Source organism: Nematostella vectensis, chromosome 4 (genome assembly GCF_932526225.1).
Source record: "Nematostella vectensis chromosome 4, jaNemVect1.1, whole genome shotgun sequence".
NCBI lineage: Eukaryota > Metazoa > Cnidaria > Anthozoa > Actiniaria > Edwardsiidae > Nematostella > Nematostella vectensis.
The window spans coordinates 14,026,311-14,047,060 of NC_064037.1; the positions used below are offsets into that span (position 1 = coordinate 14,026,311).

The 20,750-nt window shown below is 42.8% G+C and overlaps 2 protein-coding genes across 3 annotated transcripts; both read left to right on the forward strand.

The window, feature by feature from the left end:
- Positions 1-167: 167 nt before the first annotated feature.
- Positions 168-10,982, forward strand: LOC5510922 (ADP-ribosylation factor-related protein 1). Its single transcript, XM_001631292.3, has 7 exons — positions 168-496; positions 1,208-1,295; positions 8,135-8,217; positions 8,725-8,806; positions 9,216-9,286; positions 9,764-9,861; positions 10,087-10,982. The coding sequence occupies exons 1-7, from the start codon at positions 404-406 to the stop codon at positions 10,175-10,177; spliced, it is 606 nt and encodes a 201-aa protein (XP_001631342.1). The 5' UTR covers positions 168-403; the 3' UTR covers positions 10,178-10,982.
- A 469-nt stretch (positions 10,983-11,451) lies between these two features.
- LOC5510947 (CD151 antigen) lies at positions 11,452-20,659 on the forward strand. Of its 2 annotated transcripts, XR_007307696.1 has the most exons (4): positions 11,452-11,712; positions 17,805-18,322; positions 18,927-19,461; positions 19,586-20,659. XR_007307696.1 is itself a non-coding variant. In XM_001631293.3 (3 exons), exons 2-3 carry the CDS (start codon positions 17,831-17,833, stop codon positions 19,371-19,373), a joined length of 939 nt encoding a protein of 312 aa, XP_001631343.2. In that variant the 5' UTR covers positions 11,453-11,712; positions 17,805-17,830; the 3' UTR covers positions 19,374-20,659. The 2 variants fall into 2 exon arrangements, 1 of the variants encoding a protein (XP_001631343.2); XM_001631293.3 differs by having other exon boundaries at positions 11,453-11,712; positions 18,927-20,659.
- The last annotated feature ends 91 nt before the right edge of the window (positions 20,660-20,750 follow it).

A 20,750-nucleotide genomic window follows, 5' to 3' on the forward strand; every position in this document is an offset into this window, starting at 1 on the left:
GCTGTACTATATAGGAATTCTTGCCGTGTTTACAAAATGTTCCACGAAAAAAATGTTCCCTATCACGCAGCACCATAACCAACAAAAAGGACGGCTGCGCGGGAGTTTTCCAAAAATTGAGCCCGCAATGCTATACCAAAAGCGGTTCTCAAAATAGTGCCATTCCTTCCCATAATTTCTGACAAGCTTTCAATTTTCAAAATGGCCGACGACGATCAAAACAAAAAGCGTTTTTATTAGACTTCTCTTCTCGATAAAAAATCGCCAGCTAACAAATATCTATATTTTAAAGTGATATTTGGATATGTTAGTCTTTGCAAAGGTAGACTCATTATCGTATAAAACATAGGTCAAGAGTTGAGTTGACCGTAGCCGAATATTTTTTACTTAAGCTCAATTTGAAATGTTCACTCTTCTTTCCGGCTTATGGAAATACTTATTCCAAAAAGATGAATACTTCATTCTTATCCTGGGTCTCGATAACGCCGGGAAAACGGTGAGTAGTCGCTGCTTAATGGCGGTTTTTGCACAATTTTTTAGTACGTCGGTGAAAAGAAGGGTTTGTATAAACGTTGTATAAAACACAGTTAAGGCCCTCCTACATCGGGGACGGAAAATTGTGATTATAATCGCCATCGGCGGTCGTTGCCTTGGAAAATAGTTCTTTAAAACAACCCGTGGCTCAAACAATAGACGTTGCTTATAAGAGCTTAATTCAATTAAAGGTGTTGCTTTTGTGTGCTTAAAAACAATGGAAAAGTCCTGCTAATGATCTTCAAACCTGTCAACTAATGAAGCTTGTCACATCAGTGAGGCTGTCACATAAGAGAGCTTACCACTTGCAAAGTCCTTATGCTGATCAGTCAGGGATTTGAAATTGGAATTGTCCAGGGTGGTAAAGGGTATTTTTGTGAAACAAGATTTGGCCATTTTTGACTGTCGAGAATCGTGAAATTGTTCGTTTCGACGTCCGTGAAACAGACTTTAAAACTAAGGAAACAAGTCCAAATCTTTACCCTCCAAGTCAGATATAAATACATGTGTATGGCCTCATTTTATGAAGATTTATGCTTGTGTACCCCTCTCCCCCTTTGCAATGCTGGCTATGTATCTATAAGGCATAGAAATGATGTTTACAAGGCATGTGGGAGTTTTATGGTCATAACCTTTCTTCTAAGCTTTATGGACAAGTTTTGTTTGCTTTCAGACCCTTCTTGAACAGATCAAAAGGAAATTCTGTAAGACCTACAATGGGATACCATTTGAGAAAATCACTACAACTGTAGGTTTGAATAGTAAGTATTGCCCTATTCTATTGTGGTACCTATGTAGATCTGAATAGTAAGTACTGCCCTATCCTATTGTGGTACCTATGTAGGTCTGAATAGTAAGTACTGCCCTATTCTATTCTGGTACCTATGTAGGTCTGAATAGTAAGTATTGCCCTATTCTATTGTGGTACCTATGTAGGTCTGAATAGTAAGTACTGCCCTATCCTATTGTGGTTCCTATGTAGATCTGAATAGTAAGTACTGCCCTATCCTATTGTGGTACCTATGTAGGTCTGAATAGTAAGTACTGCCCTATCCTATTGTGGTACCTATGTAGATCTGAATAGTAAGTACTGCCCTATTCTATTGTGGTACCTATGTAGGTCTGAATAGTAAGTATTGCCCTATTCTATTGTGGTACCTATGTAGATCTGAATAGTAAGTACTGCCCTATTCTATTGTGGTACCTATGTAGGTCTGAATAGTAAGTACTGCCCTATTCTATTGTGGTACCTATGTAGGTCTGAATAGTAAGTACTGCCCTATTCTATTGTGGTTCCTATGTAGGTCTGAATAGTAAGTACTGCCCTATTCTATTGTGGTACCTATGTAGGTCTGAATAGTAAGTACTGCCCTATCCTATTGTGGTTCCTATGTAGATCTGAATAGTAAGTACTGCCCTATCCTATTGTGGTACCTATGTAGGTCTGAATAGTAAGTACTGCCCTATCCTATTGTGGTACCTATGTAGATCTGAATAGTAAGTACTGCCCTATTCTATTGTGGTTCCTATGTAGGTCTGAATAGTAAGTACTGCCCTATTCTATTGTGGTTCCTATGTAGGTCTGAATAGTAAGTACTGCCCTATTCTATTGTGGTTCCTATGTAGATCTGAATAGTAAGTACTGCCCTATCCTATTGTGGTACCTATGTAGGTCTGAATAGTAAGTACTGCCCTATTCTATTGTGGTTCCTATGTAGATCTGAATAGTAAGTACTGCCCTATCCTATTGTGGTTCCTATGTAGATCTGAATAGTAAGTACTGCCCTATTCTATTGTGGTACCTATGTAGGTCTGAATAGTAAGTACTGCCCTATCCTATTGTGGTTCCTATGTAGATCTGAATAGTAAGTACTGCCCTATCCTATTGTGGTACCTATGTAGGTCTGAATAGTAAGTATTGCCCTATTCTATTGTGGTACCTATGTAGATCTGAATAGTAAGTACTGCCCTATCCTATTGTGGTACCTATGTAGGTCTGAATAGTAAGTACTGCCCTATCCTATTGTGGTACCTATGTAGATCTGAATAGTAAGTACTGCCCTATCCTATTGTGGTACCTATGTAGGTCTGAATAGTAAGTATTGCCCTATTCTATTGTGGTACCTATGTAGATCTGAATAGTAAGTACTGCCCTATCCTATTGTGGTTCCTATGTAGATCTGAATAGTAAGTACTGCCCTATCCTATTGTGGTACCTATGTAGGTCTGAATAGTAAGTACTGCCCTATTCTATTGTGGTACCTATGTAGGTCTGAATAGTAAGTACTGCCCTATCCTATTGTGGTACCTATGTAGATCTGAATAATAAGTACTGCCCTATTCTATTGTGGTACCTATGTAGGTCTGAATAGTAAGTATTGCCCTATTCTATTGTGGTACCTATGTAGATCTGAATAGTAAGTACTGCCCTATTCTATTGTGGTACCTATGTAGGTCTGAATAGTAAGTACTGCCCTATTCTATTGTGGTACCTATGTAGGTCTGAATAGTAAGTACTGCCCTATTCTATTGTGGTTCCTATGTAGGTCTGAATAGTAAGTACTGCCCTATTCTATTGTGGTACCTATGTAGGTCTGAATAGTAAGTACTGCCCTATCCTATTGTGGTTCCTATGTAGATCTGAATAGTAAGTACTGCCCTATCCTATTGTGGTACCTATGTAGGTCTGAATAGTAAGTACTGCCCTATCCTATTGTGGTACCTATGTAGATCTGAATAGTAAGTACTGCCCTATTCTATTGTGGTTCCTATGTAGGTCTGAATAGTAAGTACTGCCCTATTCTATTGTGGTTCCTATGTAGGTCTGAATAGTAAGTACTGCCCTATTCTATTGTGGTTCCTATGTAGATCTGAATAGTAAGTACTGCCCTATCCTATTGTGGTACCTATGTAGGTCTGAATAGTAAGTACTGCCCTATTCTATTGTGGTTCCTATGTAGATCTGAATAGTAAGTACTGCCCTATCCTATTGTGGTTCCTATGTAGATCTGAATAGTAAGTACTGCCCTATTCTATTGTGGTACCTATGTAGGTCTGAATAGTAAGTACTGCCCTATCCTATTGTGGTTCCTATGTAGATCTGAATAGTAAGTACTGCCCTATCCTATTGTGGTACCTATGTAGGTCTGAATAGTAAGTATTGCCCTATTCTATTGTGGTACCTATGTAGATCTGAATAGTAAGTACTGCCCTATCCTATTGTGGTACCTATGTAGGTCTGAATAGTAAGTACTGCCCTATCCTATTGTGGTACCTATGTAGATCTGAATAGTAAGTACTGCCCTATCCTATTGTGGTACCTATGTAGGTCTGAATAGTAAGTATTGCCCTATTCTATTGTGGTACCTATGTAGATCTGAATAGTAAGTACTGCCCTATCCTATTGTGGTTCCTATGTAGATCTGAATAGTAAGTACTGCCCTATCCTATTGTGGTACCTATGTAGGTCTGAATAGTAAGTACTGCCCTATTCTATTGTGGTACCTATGTAGGTCTGAATAGTAAGTACTGCGCTATCCTATTGTGGTTCCTATGTAGGTCTGAATAGTAAGTATTGCCCTATTCTATTGTGGTTCCTATGTAGGTCTGAATAGTAAGTATTGCCCTATTCTATTGTGGTACCTATGTAGATCTGAATAGTAAGTACTGCCCTATCCTATTGTGGTTCCTATGTAGATCTGAATAGTAAGTACTGCCCTATCCTATTGTGGTACCTATGTAGATCTGAATAGTAAGTACTGCCCTATCCTATTGTGGTTCCTATGTAGGTCTGAATAGTAAGTATTGCCCTAATCTATTGTGGTTCCTATGTAGGTCTGAATAGTAAGTATTGCCCTATTCTATTGTGGTACCTATGTAGATCTGAATAGTAAGTACTGCCCTATCCTATTGTGGTACCTATGTAGGTCTGAATAGTAAGTATTGCCCTATTCTATTGTGGTTCCTATGTAGGTCTGAATAGTAAGTATTGCCCTATTCTATTGTGGTACCTATGTAGATCTGAATAGTAAGTACTGCCCTATCCTATTGTGGTTCCTATGTAGATCTGAATAGTAAGTACTGCCCTATCCTATTGTGGTACCTATGTAGATCTGAATAGTAAGTACTGCCCTATCCTATTGTGGTACCTATGTAGGTCTGAATAGTAAGTATTGCCCTATTCTATTGTGGTACCTATGTAGATCTGAATAGTAAGTACTGCCCTATCCTATTGTGGTTCCTATGTAGATCTGAATAGTAAGTACTGCCCTATCCTATTGTGGTACCTATGTAGGTCTGAATAGTAAGTACTGCCCTATCCTATTGTGGTACCTATGTAGATCTGAATAGTAAGTACTGCCCTATTCTATCGTGGTACCTATGTAGGTCTGAATAGTAAGTACTGCCCTATTCTATTGTGGTTCCTATGTAGGTCTGAATAGTAAGTACTGCCCTATCCTATTGTTGTTCCTATGTAGATCTGAATAGTAAGTACTGCCCTATTCTATTGTGGTACCTATGTAGGTCTGAATAGTAAGTACTGCCCTATTCTATTTTGGTTCCTATGTAGATCTGAATAGTAAGTACTGCCCTATCCTATTGTGGTACCTATGTAGGTCTGAATAGTAAGTACTGCCCTATCCTATTGTGGTACCTATGTAGATCTGAATAGTAAGTACTGCCCTATTCTATCGTGGTACCTATGTAGGTCTGAATAGTAAGTATTGCCCTATTCTATTGTGGTACCTATGTAGGTCTGAATAGTAAGTACTGCCCTATTCTATTGTGGTACCTATGTAGGTCTGAATAGTAAGTATTGCCCTATTCTATTGTGGTTCCTATGTAGGTCTGAATAGTAAGTATTGCCCTATTCTATTGTGGTACCTATGTAGATCTGAATAGTAAGTACTGCCCTATCCTATTGTGGTACCTATGTAGGTCTGAATAGTAAGTACTGCCCTATTCTATTGTGGTTCCTATGTAGGTCTGAATAGTAAGTACTGCCCTATCCTATTGTGGTTCCTATGTAGATCTGAATAGTAAGTACTGCCCTATTCTATTGTGGTACCTATGTAGGTCTGAATAGTAAGTACTGCCCTATCCTATTGTGGTTCCTATGTAGATCTGAATAGTAAGTACTGCCCTATCCTATTGTGGTACCTATGTAGGTCTGAATAGTAAGTATTGCCCTATTCTATTGTGGTACCTATGTAGATCTGAATAGTAAGTACTGCCCTATCCTATTGTGGTTCCTATGTAGATCTGAATAGTAAGTACTGCCCTATTCTATCGTGGTACCTATGTAGGTCTGAATAGTAAGTACTGCCCTATTCTATTGTGGTTCCTATGTAGGTCTGAATAGTAAGTACTGCCCTATCCTATTGTTGTTCCTATGTAGATCTGAATAGTAAGTACTGCCCTATTCTATTGTGGTACCTATGTAGGTCTGAATAGTAAGTACTGCCCTATTCTATTGTGGTTCCTATGTAGATCTGAATAGTAAGTACTGCCCTATCCTATTGTGGTACCTATGTAGGTCTGAATAGTAAGTACTGCCCTATCCTATTGTGGTACCTATGTAGATCTGAATAGTAAGTACTGCCCTATTCTATCGTGGTACCTATGTAGGTCTGAATAGTAAGTATTGCCCTATTCTATTGTGGTACCTATGTAGGTCTGAATAGTAAGTACTGCCCTATTCTATTGTGGTACCTATGTAGGTCTGAATAGTAAGTATTGCCCTATTCTATTGTGGTTCCTATGTAGGTCTGAATAGTAAGTATTGCCCTATTCTATTGTGGTACCTATGTAGATCTGAATAGTAAGTACTGCCCTATCCTATTGTGGTACCTATGTAGGTCTGAATAGTAAGTACTGCCCTATTCTATTGTGGTTCCTATGTAGGTCTGAATAGTAAGTACTGCCCTATCCTATTGTGGTTCCTATGTAGATCTGAATAGTAAGTACTGCCCTATTCTATTGTGGTACCTATGTAGGTCTGAATAGTAAGTACTGCCCTATCCTATTGTGGTTCCTATGTAGATCTGAATAGTAAGTACTGCCCTATCCTATTGTGGTACCTATGTAGGTCTGAATAGTAAGTATTGCCCTATTCTATTGTGGTACCTATGTAGATCTGAATAGTAAGTACTGCCCTATCCTATTGTGGTTCCTATGTAGATCTGAATAGTAAGTACTGCCCTATTCTATTGTGGTACCTATGTAGATCTGAATAGTAAGTACTGCCCTATTCTATTGTGGTTCCTATGTAGGTCTGAATAGTAAGTACTGCCCTATTCTATTGTGGTTCCTATGTAGATCTGAATAGTAAGTACTGCCCTATTCTATTGTGGTACCTATGTAGGTCTGAATAGTAAGTATTGCCCTATTCTATTGTGGTTCCTATGTAGGTCTGAATAGTAAGTATTGCCCTATTCTATTGTGGTACCTATGTAGATCTGAATAGTAAGTACTGCCCTATCCTATTGTGGTTCCTATGTAGATCTGAATAGTAAGTACTGCCCTATCCTATTGTGGTACCTATGTAGGTCTGAATAGTAAGTACTGCCCTATTCTATTGTGGTACCTATGTAGATCTGAATAGTAAGTACTGCCCTATTCTATTGTGGTTCCTATGTAGGTCTGAATAGTAAGTATTGCCCTATTCTATTGTGGTACCTATGTAGATCTGAATAGTAAGTACTGCCCTATTCTATTGTGGTACCTATGTAGATCTGAATAGTAAGTACTGCCCTATCCTATTGTGGTACCTATGTAGGTCTGAATAGTAAGTACTGCCCTATTCTATTGTGGTACCTATGTAGGTCTGAATAGTAAGTACTGCCCTATTCTATTGTGGTACCTATGTAGGTCTGAATAGTAAGTATTGCCCTATTCTATTGTGGTACCTATGTAGGTCTGAATAGTAAGTACTGCCCTATCCTATTGTGGTACCTATGTAGGTCTGAATAGTAAGTACTGCCCTATTCTATTGTGGTTCCTATGTAGATCTGAATAGTAAGTACTGCCCTATCCTATTGTGGTACCTATGTAGGTCTGAATAGTAAGTACTGCCCTATTCTATTGTGGTACCTATGTAGGTCTGAATAGTAAGTACTGCCCTATTCTATTGTGGTTCCTATGTAGGTCTGAATAGTAAGTACTGCCCTATTCTATTCTGGTACCTATGTAGGTCTGAATAGTAAGTACTGCCCTATTCTATCGTGGTACCTATGTAGGCTGTAAAGGAGGGGGCTGATCTAAGTTCCAGTCCACAAGGCTGGGGTACTTGGATGAACCATTATAGGCAGGGGTGGTGTTTTCATTCTTGTCCTCTTAAATTTTTCTGCCTCTTATCTTTTTTTCATCCTGTGTATATGATATGAGTATACAATGAGACTCCAAAATCTATGACATAAATCCAGGAAAAAAAGAAGAAAATGGGATTGGAAAGTAACTTAAACTCGGGAAATCCCCAATAAAATTTTGAGCAATCTATATGAATCAGGTTTACTTGACACATTTTGTAGGTGAACCAGACCATAAAAAAACAGGATAGGTACACCTGAGTAAAGCCTGTTTTGTTTTTGTTGTTGTTTAGTTGGAAAGATCACTATCAGCCACGTGAAGCTGATGTTCTGGGATCTTGGAGGGCAGCAGGAACTACGAACCTTGTGGGATAAGGTGAGCTTAAAAACTTAACAAATTTCCCATAGTTTTCCATGGTACGTACTTTTATACACCACAATATTCATCACCTCATGACCAAAATAATGTGGAGTCACGAAGGGCGTAGCTCGAGAACCCTGCAGTCTTTGTTAATCTAGTGCCCTTTTGTAAGGTTGCAAAATACATTTACTAGAAAAGATTGAGAACCAAATTTCTTGAATTTGAAACAAGGTTTTTTTGGCCTCTTTTGCTTCAAGTGAACCTGCAAGAATTGTGTGAAAGGCAAATACAGTGGTATGTCCTTTGATTTACTATAGCTAACAACCAATCAGGGACAGAACATGATATATTCCAGGTGGTGGCAGGCATTTATGGCAGTTTTTAATGACAAGCGATTTGAATTTAAATTCCTAGTAACAATTGTTGTTTTTATATGAGTTTGTGTCTGTGTGAGTTTTTGGGGTGCATGCCCTGGCCATTACTAAGGTTGCTTAGGCATAAACTTGTTGTTTCCTCTTTTAGTATTTTGAAGAATGCCATGGGGTCATCTACGTAATAGACTCGACTGATAGCAAACGACTAGATGAGTCGCATAATGCATTTGGTAAGAAAACAATAGATCTAAGGATGACTTGTTAGTGTTTTTAACCAAAGATTTTGGGGCTTTATGTAACACAATGGTCATTGTGCAGTGCATGTTATATTAATAGAGAGCTTAAGCAAGTCAACACGAAAGTCAAAATGGTGTTGATGTCTGTGACAGGAAATCTAGAACGGCATTTTCCCTATTTTTCGTTCTACGCACGCAGTCATGGACGTCAACGCCGTTTTTCAGCAATTCTTGAGTGTGCGTGCCGTTTTTGATGCCGTTCACTAAGCTTGGGGCTGTGAGTATTTAGATGGTACTAAGGGGAATAATATCTTGAGCTGAGGAGGCCTTTATCCAGTCATGTCATTGCACTAGGTTGAGGTTATGAGTGTAAAGGTTTTAATGACCAGGTTTCTACCTGTAGAAGAGGCCCTAACCCACAAAGCCCTTGAAGGAGTCCCTCTGCTGGTGCTGGCCAACAAGCAGGATGCTCAGGTGTGGCAATGCCTGTCACTTAAGTGTCACTTTCATGTAGTCCTCTCGAACCATATCCATAACTATTCAGCAAATGTCAGCATTTAGAATGGAACAAAACTGTCAAATTCTACCCTAGGGCACTGGCTGAATAACCTTGTTTTTTTAAGTGCCCTTGTCACACCTGTTGTTGATTTAATATTGCAAGGCACATAATGTGTTAAAACCTCAAAGTAACCATCCAGATGCAAAGTTTATACTTTATTCACCAAATTCCATCAAAATATCGCATTGGTTTTCCCAGATCAGCCGATGGAAATGGATGGTTTTTCACACGTGGTACCTTTCAAGGATGACAAAATGACGGCTGACAGAGGCTATTTAAGTCACCATCCCCATAGAAAATGCTGTACCCATTCTATGTACATTAAAACATAGTAGAAACAATTTATTTATTCATTCATTCATTCATTCATTCCTTTGTCATTTATGATGCAGGGGTCTCTTTGTGTGGATAAAATAGAACCAATCTTTAGTCAAGGATCTTTGGTAACAAGAAGGGATTACTACATCCAACCTACATCTGCTTTGAATGGGTAAGATTAACTGATACTTTAATATTATGACCTTTTTTTATTATGAGAAGTTCAGGCAAGAAAATAAATCAATTATTTGTGAAAACGATAGTAGGCCCCTATTTTCATGGGATTTTTAATTTTGAAATACACAGAAAGTGTGTCAATGTTTACATATTTGCTTCATTCTGTTTTTTCAAATTGTGCTTTTTTAAAACTATGTTTTTTAATGTTTTATTTTTGTAGAGATGGAATAGAGGGTGGTATCCATTGGCTTGTTGACCAAGTGAAGCAAAACATAGCAGAACGACCTCCACACTTGAAAGACATAACTTGATTTAATCACAAGAACTCTATAGTATGCATAAGGCTTAGTAAGAAATGCTGGTATGGTGTAGTATACCCAGGGGACATTAGAGGACGTTCCAATTACTCCAAGGGTGTGTCTAGAGAAAAATGCAGGGTGGGGTCCTGAGTACCCATTCACAGACCAAGGATCAATCAGGTTCAAATTGGCATCTTTATTTCTGGTCATAGGCTACCAGATCCATGAAGAAGCTTTTTCTGTCCAAATACCCCAAAAAATAAACCGTCTTTTACTTCCGGAGGGCTAAAGGAAACCTCAACCGAAAGGAGACTAAGGAATCTATTAGAATCCACGCTATTCAACAGGCCATTCGCTCTAAATTATCAGTCACATCCTTAAAGCAACTTCCAATCGACACACTGCTTCCTCAATTTGGAAATATTTTTGCGTTTTCTGTTTAAAATCATCGGAGTTTTGTTGTGTAATCGACCGGAAGTAAACTGGTGTTAATGCTGCTTTAACTACAAATGGGATCAACCAGAGTGAAACTTATCTCGTTACATGAGGATGGTGGTTTCCAGACACCTAGATTCCCCTCTCTGGACATGGGCCTGTTTTCAAATATATATATATATTATTCAGAAAGTCTATATAGTGCCGAAGATGTTTCTTCTAAAGAAAAGTAGCCTCTGCAGGGAAAATGCTAGTGTATTTGAGCAGTCAAATTCAATTGGATTTTGGCTGTAGTCTATTCAGAATTTGTGCGATAGTGTAAAGTCAAAATCAAATAATTTAGTGAGGAAATGTATATACTGTAAATATCTCGAAACAAAAATTAAGATGTCCAGTCTTTTCTATGTCTTATAGGTACATAGCCAGCATTGCAAAGGGGGGGGGGGGGGGGGGGGGGTTGCACAGCATTGATATTTTATGGGTCAAGTCTAAGATAAAAAAAATCTTCATAAAATGAGGGGGGAACACGTACTAATCTCATAGCTATGTGCCTGACTTGGCGGGTCAAAATTGGATCTTCGCAATTGTTCGGTGATATATGGATGTAAACACGATAAGTTTCTCGCCCTACTTTGCGTGGGGCGTCACGACTTTCTAGTGTCGCGCATTTTTTTCGTGATTTTCCATCCAGTGTGACGGATTGACGTGAACAGAGACAGGTGTCACACCATAGTGTCACGCATTACTTTGCGTGATTACGCTTACCCGCTCATTGTGTGACAGATTGAAGTTAACACCGACAGGTGTTACGTCGGGGCGTCACGTCTTCCCAGTGTCACGCATTAGTTTGCGTGATTGCCCACCCATTGTGTGACAGATTGAAGTAAACATGACAGGTCTTGTCCGTCACGTCTCATCAACTGGACGACACAGCAACCAGCAGCTCGTGAAATACTGTCAGAAACAAGACAATAAATTATTAACCACCGCACACGATCCGGCGCCAAAAATATATATAGAATTGTATTTATCAATGGAACCCTGAAACCAAGCGTCGTAATGCATTTACGATGAAGATGATCATCCTTTATGAAACTCGTTGACATGAACAGGTAAGGTGTCCGACTCAAACTCTTATCCTAATCAGATTACATTGATCTCATGTCAGTCAAGCAAATTAGCTCTCTCCTCCTTTATATCTCTTTACGATTTCACTCGTTTCCAGTGGAAATAAGAAATTATCTACTTAAAGTCTACATTGTCTTTTGAGTAAATCTCTCGGATGTGCAGTATTTTATGCCAGGGATTAACTCCACCTGTTGTAGACTATAGCACGGTGTGTGTCTGTCGTGTTGAATTTAAAGGCGCCCGGCGTTGATCCGTATCTAATCACAGAAATCAAAAGAACCGCACTCGAGTAGCAACGAGTAGCGGCAACGCGGTGAACAGTGAAAATTACTCGATTGGACAGGGAAATTAATCAACTTATCTAGAAACGACCATGCCGTTCTAGAGCCTTCTAGACCTTTCCAGAACCTTTTGGAATGTGAAAACGCCAGGATTGGCATTGATGCTTGAAAACAAGTCTTTTGGGCTTAAAGTTTGAAAGGAGGCGGCCTGAGAGATGACCTACTCGGACATCCCCTTCAAAGCGCCTTTGATCTTATTGTTGTTGTTATGTTACTTCAGCGTTTTTAACGTTGTTCTCTATGGCTCTGCGTCACGCTTGATTTTAGACACATTGCTGGCTATGTGTTGCGCTATGTTCCATTTCAATCGGTGAATATCAGAGATAATGTGCCCTTTTGTATTAAAAGTACCTTGTTAGTCGCACGTCTGTACTAAAAGATGTGCCAGGCCCTTTTGCCTGCGCCTTTGAAGTGATAAAATCAAGGGCCGTGTTGTGATATATTATCAAAGTCACATTGGAAACCTTTCATTATTGGGTTTTATTCCAGACGAACACTGAATATTTTATTTCTGACTTTGAGTTTTTTCTTCTTCGTTTTTTCGTCACCATACATCAGAAAAACACACAAAGTAGCGTACTATAATTAACTATTTGAGCAAAACAGCACGTAAAAAAAAAGGTATAGATATATGTGACTCAAATTTTGTAAACACATGTTCACAAGGACACTACGCTAATTGTAAGTTAGGAGTAGTATAGTGAGTACGAGTAAAGCTTGGAATGCTTTCTGACTAATGTAGCTTACCTTTATTTTAGATTTAGGATAGGTATACCCTATCAAGTTTTTTTTATAGCATTACGGTGCCCGTATACGAAGGTTATAGCTACTGTGCATTTCTACATTCTTCCAAAACAAAACTATATCTGATGTGATTACAGTCAACTTTCGTAACAAAACACCTTCGGAAGATAGAACTTTCTGTTTGTAGAACTGTCCGCTTGCAAGTGACTCACAAAACTTTACTATTTTTGCATCAGAAGCGGTTCCAGTGGAGTTTTCGGAAAAGGAAGGGGGTTGGGTACCAAAAAATAAAACATATTACAGGAAGTAATATTGTTGATTTTAAAGAAATGACTGCATTTGATTCATTTCATTACTAATGCATGTTTGTAGTAATTGGATACTAATTACACCTGCGTTCGTTAAGCTACAGTTTAAAGTGGATTACATGTGTTCAGGGGCGTACGCAGGATTTTAAAAAGTTGCAGTAAAAGCATTCAGAAGCCGAATGAGGGCGTGGACCCTCATCCTGCATCCCCGTGAAGATTTCATAGCTCCCGCTTTTGGGTTTGAAATTGGCGTCAATGCGTCAGACTTTTGAGAATATTACACGATCCTCTGTCATCCTCGATCTGAAAAAGTACTTCAGTCGTCGCGTGGCACTGAACGACATAACAATATGTTTGGAAATCATCTGTAGACTACCATGATTAAGAAAATTATAGTTTTTAACCTCGTCATATATATAAAACTACGTACATAGAATGAACGAGTAAACATTTGATTTTGTCCCCGCATTATGCGAATAAGATCGCTAAATTTTTTTGCAGTCTAGTGACTGCAGGCCTATAGGCTGCGTGCGCCCCTGGTGTTTGCTGGTGGTTGATAGAAAGAGTAATGGAAAATGTAATGGCGTAATGAGACATCTGAGATAAATAAAAGAAAGGGAAACTTAAAATAGGGATACCAGAGAACTTTGAGCTACAGAATAAAAAATAACATCCCTTATTCTTGTCGACTTCGTATACTTCCCATGGATATTTATCGTATCGATAACTTCCACCTGTATTTGTATAAGGGTGGATATACTATACCGTTGGTTGTATCACATTGCTAGTAATTGTTGTATCATCTTGTGTAGTGCGATAATCTCGTCCTCTTGTTCACACGCAACCCCTGCTTTCAAATATTACTCGTCACTATTATTTGATTGCGGTGTTCCTTCCGTCCTTCCCTTAAAGCCTGATTGGCAAACTGACTAACTTGTAAGTACCTTGTACGTTTTCTCCCTGTTCGCTGCAGCGTTATATATGTGACATTTTTCTACCCATATTGCCTGTGAAGCCAACTATCTAGTGTATTTATGAGTCTAGATCTCTTGTGCTCGAACTGATGCCATCTTCCGAGAATCAAGCTGGCTATTGACCAGGCCCAAATTTTGCTTTAAGAGGGGAAGGAAGCGCTGGTATAGATTTTATAAGAAAAGTTTTCAACTCTTCGAATATAAAGGAACCGAATATTAAAACACCGCTTTTTGCCAGTCAGTGGGAGGGGTGCGTGCACCGCTTTTTGCCAGTCAGTGGGAGTGATGCGTGCATCGCTTTTTGCCAGTCAGTGGGAGGGGTGCGTGCACCGCTTTTTGCCAGTCAGTGGGAGGGATGCGTGCATCGCTTTTGGCCAGTCAGTGGGAGGGGTGCGTGCATCGCTTTTTGCCAGTCAGTGGGAGGGGTGCGTGCATCGCGTTTTGCCAGTCAGTGGGAGGGGTGCGTGCATCGCTTTTTGCCAGTCAGTGAGGGGTGCGTGCATCGCTTTTTGCCAGTCAGTGGGAGTGATGCGTACACCGCTTCTTGCCAGTCAGTGGGAGGGGTGCGTGCATCGCTTTTTGCCAGTCAGTGGGAGGGGTGCGTGCATCGCTTTTTGCCAGTCAGTGAGGGGTGCGTGCATCGCTTTTTGCCAGTCAGTGGGAGGGGTGCGTGCATCGCTTTTTGCCAGTCAGTGGGAGGGGTGCGTGCACCGCTTTTGGCCAGTCAGTGGGAGGGGTGCGTGCACCGCTTTTTGCCAGTCAGTGGGAGGGGTGCGTGCACCGCTTTTTGCCAGTCAGTGGGAGGGGTGCGTGCATCGCTTTTTGCCAGTCAATGGGAGTGGTGCGTGCATCGCTTCTTGCCAGTCAGTGGGAGGGGTGCGTGCATCGCTTCTTGCCAGTCAGTGGGAGGGGTGCGTGCATCGCTTTTTGCCAGTCAGTAGGAGGGGTGCGTGCATCGCTTTTTGCCAGTCAGTGGGAGGGGTGCGTGCATCGCGTTTTGTCAGTCAGTGGGAGGGGTGCGTGCATCGCGTTTTGCCAGTCAGTGGGAGGGGTGCGTGCATCGCTTTTTGCCAGTCAGTGGGAGGGGTGCGTGCATCGCGTTTTGCCAGTCAGTGGGAGGGGTGCGTGCATCGCTTTTTGCCAGTCAGTGGGAGGGGTGCGTGCATCGCTTTTTGCCAGTCAGTGGGAGGGGTGCGTGCACCGCTTTTTGTCAGTCAATGGGAGGGGTGCGTGCATCGCTTTTTGCCAGTCAGTGGGAGGGGTGCGTGCATCGCTTTTTGCCAGTCAGTGGGAGGGGTGCGTGCATCGCGTTTTGCCAGTCAGTGGGAGGGGTGCGTGCATCGCGTTTTGCCAGTCAGTGGGAGGGGTGCGTGCATCGCTTTTTGCCAGTCAGTGAGGGGTGCGTGCATCGCTTTTTGCCAGTCAGTGGGAGGGGTGCGTGCATCGCTTCTTGCCAGTCAGTGGGAGGGGTGCGTGCATCGCTTCTTGCCAGTCAGTGGGAGGGGTGCGTGCATCGCTTTTTGCCAGTCAGTAGGAGGGGTGCGTGCATCGCTTTTGGCCAGTCAGTGGGAGGGGTGCGTGCACCGCTTTTTGCCAGTCAGTGGGAGGGGTGCGTGCACCGCTTTTTGCCAGTGAGTGGGAGGGGTGCGTGCATCGCTTTTTGCCAGTCAATGGGAGTGGTGCGTGCATCGCTTCTTGCCAGTCAGTGGGAGGGGTGCGTGCATCGCTTTTTGCCAGTCAGTGGGAGGGGTGCGTGCATCGCGTTTTGCCAGTCAGTGGGAGGGGTGCGTGCATCGCGTTTTGTCAGTCATTGGGAGGGGTGCGTGCATCGCGTTTTGTCAGTCAGTGGGAGGGGTGCGTGCATCGCGTTTTGCCAGTCAGTGGGAGGGGTGCGTGCATCGCTTTTTGCCAGTCAGTGGGAGGGGTGCGTGCATCGCGTTTTGCCAGTCAGTGGGAGGGGTGCGTGCATCGCTTTTTGCCAGTCAGTGAGGGGTGCGTGCATCGCTTTTTGCCAGTCAGTGGGAGGGGTGCGTGCATCGCTTTTTGCCAGTCAGTGGGAGGGGTGCGTGCATCGCTTTTGGCCAGTCAGTGGGAGGGGTGCGTGCATCGCTTTTTGCCAGTCAATGGGAGTGGTGCGTGCATCGCTTCTTGCCAGTCAGTGGGAGGGGTGCGTGCATCGCTTTTTGCCAGTCAGTGGGAGGGGTGCGTGCATCGCTTTTTGCCAGTCAGTGGGAGGGGTGCGTGCATCGCTTTTGGCCAGTCAGTGGGAGTGGTGCGTGCATCGCGTTTTGCCAGTCAGTGGGAGGGGTGCGTGCATCGCTTTTTGCCAGTCAGTGAGGGGTGCGTGCATCGCTTTTTGCCAGTCAGTGGGAGCGATGCGTACACCGCTTCTTGCCAGTCAGTGGGAGGGGTGCGTGCATCGCTTTTTGCCAGTCAGTGGGAGGGGTGCGTGCATCGCGTTTTGCCAGTCAGTGGGAGGGGTGCGTGCATCGCTTTTTGCCAGTCAGTGGGAGGGGTGCGTGCATCGCTTTTTGCCAGTCAGTGAGGGGTGCGTGCATCGCTTTTTGCCAGTCAGTGAGGGGTGCGTGCATCGCGTTTTGCCAGTCAGTGGGAGGGGTGCGTGCATCGCTTTTTGCCAGTCAGTGAGGGGTGCGTGCATCGCTTTTTGCCAGTCAGTGGGAGGGGTGCGTGCACCGCTTTTTGCCAGTCAGTGGGAGGGGTGCGTGCATCGCTTTTGGCCAGTCAGTGGGAGGGGTGCGTGCACCGCTTTTTGCCAGTCAGTGGGAGGGGTGCGTGCACCGCTTTTTGCCAGTCAGTGGGAGGGGTGCGTGCATCGCTTTTTGCCAGTCAATGGGAGTGGTGCGTGCATCGCTTCTTGCCAGTCAGTGGGAGGGGTGCGTGCATCGCTTTTTGCCAGTCAGTGGGAGGGGTGCGTGCATCGCTTTTTGCCAGTCAGTGGGAGGGGTGCGTGCATCGCTTTTGGCCAGTCAGTGGGAGGGGTGCGTGCATCGCTTTTTGCCAGTCAGTGGGAGGGGTGCGTGCATCGCGTTTTGCCAGTCAGTGGGAGGGGTGCGTGCATCGCTTTTTGCCAGTCAGTGAGGGGTGCGTGCATCGCTTTTTGCCAGTCAGTGGGAGTGATGCGTACACCGCTTCTTGCCAGTCAGTGGGAGGGGTGCGTGCATCGCTTTTTGCCAGTCAGTGGGAGGGGTGCGTGCATCGCTTTTTGCCAGTCAGTGGGAGGGGTGCGTGCATCGCGTTTTGCCAGTCAGTGGGAGGGGTGCGTGCATCGCTTTTTGCCAGTCAGTGAGGGGTGCGTGCATCGCGTTTTGCCAGTCAGTGGGAGGGGTGCGTGCATCGCTTCTTGCGAGTCAGTGGGAGGGGTGCGTGCATCGCTTTTTGCCAGTCAGTGGGAGGGGTGCGTGCATCGCGTTTTGCCAGTCAGTGGGAGGGGTGCGTGCACCGCTTTTTGCCAATCAAAGGGAGGATATCTAATAGAATATGTACTTAAAATTCTTAATCTAATTGTGGCATTTTACAAGGTTTTATTCAATGCACAGAAGAACGAGCATCATGAACATGTCACGCTGATTCTTGTTGGGTGGCTACCACTTTGTAAACAACGTTTTAAAAGGCACTGCGCCGATTTATTGGCCAGAGAGGTGGGGGACGTCCACTAAACTCACAGCCAATCTCTTTCTCTCTCACACAGCCACTAGCGCAGCAGACCTCAGCATCATGGCGCTAGATGGTCCCAAGGTGGTCACATTCTGCATTCTAGGCTTCACCGCGCTGTTTCTGATCACCGGTCTCGGGCTTATCATATTCGGCTCCACCCTGACCACGCCCTTCGGCGAGTACTTCTCGTTGCGAAAGGACGCGTTTGACACCCAAGTCGGGTTACGTGTCGGTCTGATACTCCTTATCCTGGCCATATCTGCGGTCACTATCCTTGGCGCCTTTAAACAGAACAACAGGGTCCTCACCATACTCGCGGTTCTATTCTTTGTGATATTCGTAACGGAGATATCTCTTGGCGCCAACTCGCTTACTCTGAGGAATGAAGGTATCTCAAAGTCGTCAACATCAGCCAGCGGTCTTCAGCTGCTGAGTATCTATGGAGAACACCCAGGCGTGACGGAAATGATTGACAACACTCAAATGGGTTCAATGTGTTGTGGCGTGACGGACTACAGGGATTGGTTTACTTCCGGTTGGGCTGCTCGGCAGGTGAGTTCAGTGAAGGTAGCTGTGTTTAAGCCCAGAACATTGAAATGCGTAAAAGGTAAACGAGTCGCGTTTGTATTGCAAAAATAATACTAAAATAAAAAACAATCGCGAAACTTTTGGTTTACAGAAAGGGTTTGCAGGGCCTTATCAAGGAAATGTATAACCCATATAATAAATTTTTTTACAAAATCAAAATGAATATGGTTTTTTATTCAAAACATGGATAGGTATCGTGCTTTTGCCGACTGGTGCGGCCATGCCCAGCGCAGAACTCACTTTTCTCGTTCCGAACTTAATTGAATCACACCATCAGAACTTTCCATGTACCCAATCAAAATAATATATAGTTTTCGCGATGTTGCGCGCGCGTACAAAATGACACAGGGCGTACAGAGTTTACAGACCAAGCTGGAAAATGCTGCCAGAGTGCTTCTTTCGTGGAGTTTTGGAGTCGCATTTTCCGTCCGCATTTTGAAAAATGTGTCGCCCGCCAGTCTGTGGCATTTTTGGTGCGCGCGCAACATCGTGAAAATGATCTATTAGATTCGGCACGACAGGAGCGCGTATGGGGCCTAATCGGGCCTAAATCCCCCTATTGTTGCAGGGCGTGAGTAACCGAGTACCTAGCTCGTGCTGCAAGGTTCCTGTGCCTACGTGCGGATGGGACATGGACGTCAAAAACCCTGTCGACGTCATCAACATTATCGGCTGCAGCGGCCTCAACTACGCACAGAACGACAGACTACGGGTCATCGGCGGCGGAGGACTGGGACTAGCCTTCGTTCACTTGCTTTCTGTTCTCTCTCTTATTATTTTCTGCTTTTGCTTCAACACGGTCGGGGGACTGAGCCCGATAGATGCCTTAAAAGGCAAAGAATCGGAAGTGCAATCAGGGGGTGGCGATTCAGAGGGACCCTTGAAATCAGGTCCCTTGGGTCCAGGTTCTTCGCCGAAGAAAAAAAGGAAACCCAAGGCTGTTCAGGAGCCTTTTGAAGATGACGATGATTTGCCAGAAAACTATTCTAAAGACTTATTGGATAAGTCAAAGTAAATACAGCAAAAGTACTCTCCTAGCATAACTTTTCGAGACATGAAAGTTGAACTTTCTGTGTCGATCATTCCTTTTCGAGACATGAAAGTTGAACTTTCTTTTTCAATCATTCCTTTTCGAGACATGAAAGTTGAAAACTCTGTCGATCATTTCTTTTCGAGACATGGAAGTTGAGCTTTCTCTGTCGATCATTCCTTTTCGAGACATGAAAGTTGAACTTTCTTTTTCAATCATTCCTTTTCGAGACATGAAAGTTGAACTTTCTGTATCGGTCATTCCTTTTCGAGACATGAAAGTTGAACTTTCTGTATCGGTCATTCCTTTTCTAGACATGAAAGTTGAACTTTCTGTATCGGCCATTCCTTTTCGAGACAATGAAAGTTGAACTTTGTATCGGTCATTCCTTTTCGAGACATGAAAGTTGAACTTTCTGTATCGGTCATTCCTTTTCGAGACATGAAAGTTGAACTTTCTGTATCGGTCATTCCTTTTCGAGACATGAAAGTTAAACTTTCTGTATCGGTCATTCCTTTTCGAGACATGAAAGTTGAACTTTCTGTATCCGTCATTCCTTTTCGAGACATGAAAGTTGAACTTTCTGTATCGGTCATTCCTTTTCGAGACATGAAAGTTGAACTTTCTGTATCGGTCATTCCTTTTCGAGACATGAAAGTTGAACTTTCTGTATCGGTCATTCCTTTTCAAGACATGAAAGTTTAGTTAGGAGACTGTATCAAAGGTAAATATCTGCAAACCCCGATAATTAGAGCTATCTAAAGAATAAGCGCGTGGATGGGATTACAGGGAAATAACAGTATCCACAGTATAGTCACAGTATAGTTTTTGAAGGAAGCAAATTAAGAGGTTATTAATAAAGTATCGCAGTTCGAATTATCGGGGTGTATGCGAGAACTGGTTTATGGCGATTGGAAAACCTGTTTATTTTATGGTGCATTGCAAGGAAATATACATATTCATTTGTATATTCATAAATATACATATATCCCCCCTCCATCCCCCACGCGAAGAAGTTTTCTCATAAGGCGCCCACGCTTGAATTATATTTAAAAAAATCCCCGATAGGAATATGTTTATAAAAATTCCATGGCAGTACGTGCGTTTTGTCCGGCAAATTTCACTCGTAATGAGGACGGCGTGACATTTTATTAGTCATAATCATTTGTCAAGCTGTTCATCTTCCGGTCTACTTGATCACTAAACACCAGTGTATAATTGTAAAAAATGTGATATGTATAATATTGTAAAATAAAAGAATCATAGAATAATCGTGTCTGCCATCTTTGACCTGAAACGCCCGAAAGCGGGATCAAAAAACAATTATAATAAAATGACAAGTAGAGGCGTGGCTGTGCCCCC

Coding starts and splice junctions, on each gene's coding strand:
- LOC5510922 (XM_001631292.3), top strand. CDS start 404: ATGTTCACTCTTCTTTCCGGCTTATGGAAATACTTATTCCAAAAAGAT. Junction 497..1,207: donor TCGATAACGCCGGGAAAACG/GTGAGTAGTCGC, acceptor GTTTGCTTTCAG/ACCCTTCTTGAACAGATCAA. Junction 1,296..8,134: donor TACAACTGTAGGTTTGAATA/GTAAGTATTGCC, acceptor GTTGTTGTTTAG/TTGGAAAGATCACTATCAGC.
- LOC5510947 (XM_001631293.3), top strand. CDS start 17,831: ATGGCGCTAGATGGTCCCAAGGTGGTCACATTCTGCATTCTAGGCTTC. Junction 18,323..18,926: donor CCGGTTGGGCTGCTCGGCAG/GTGAGTTCAGTG, acceptor CTATTGTTGCAG/GGCGTGAGTAACCGAGTACC.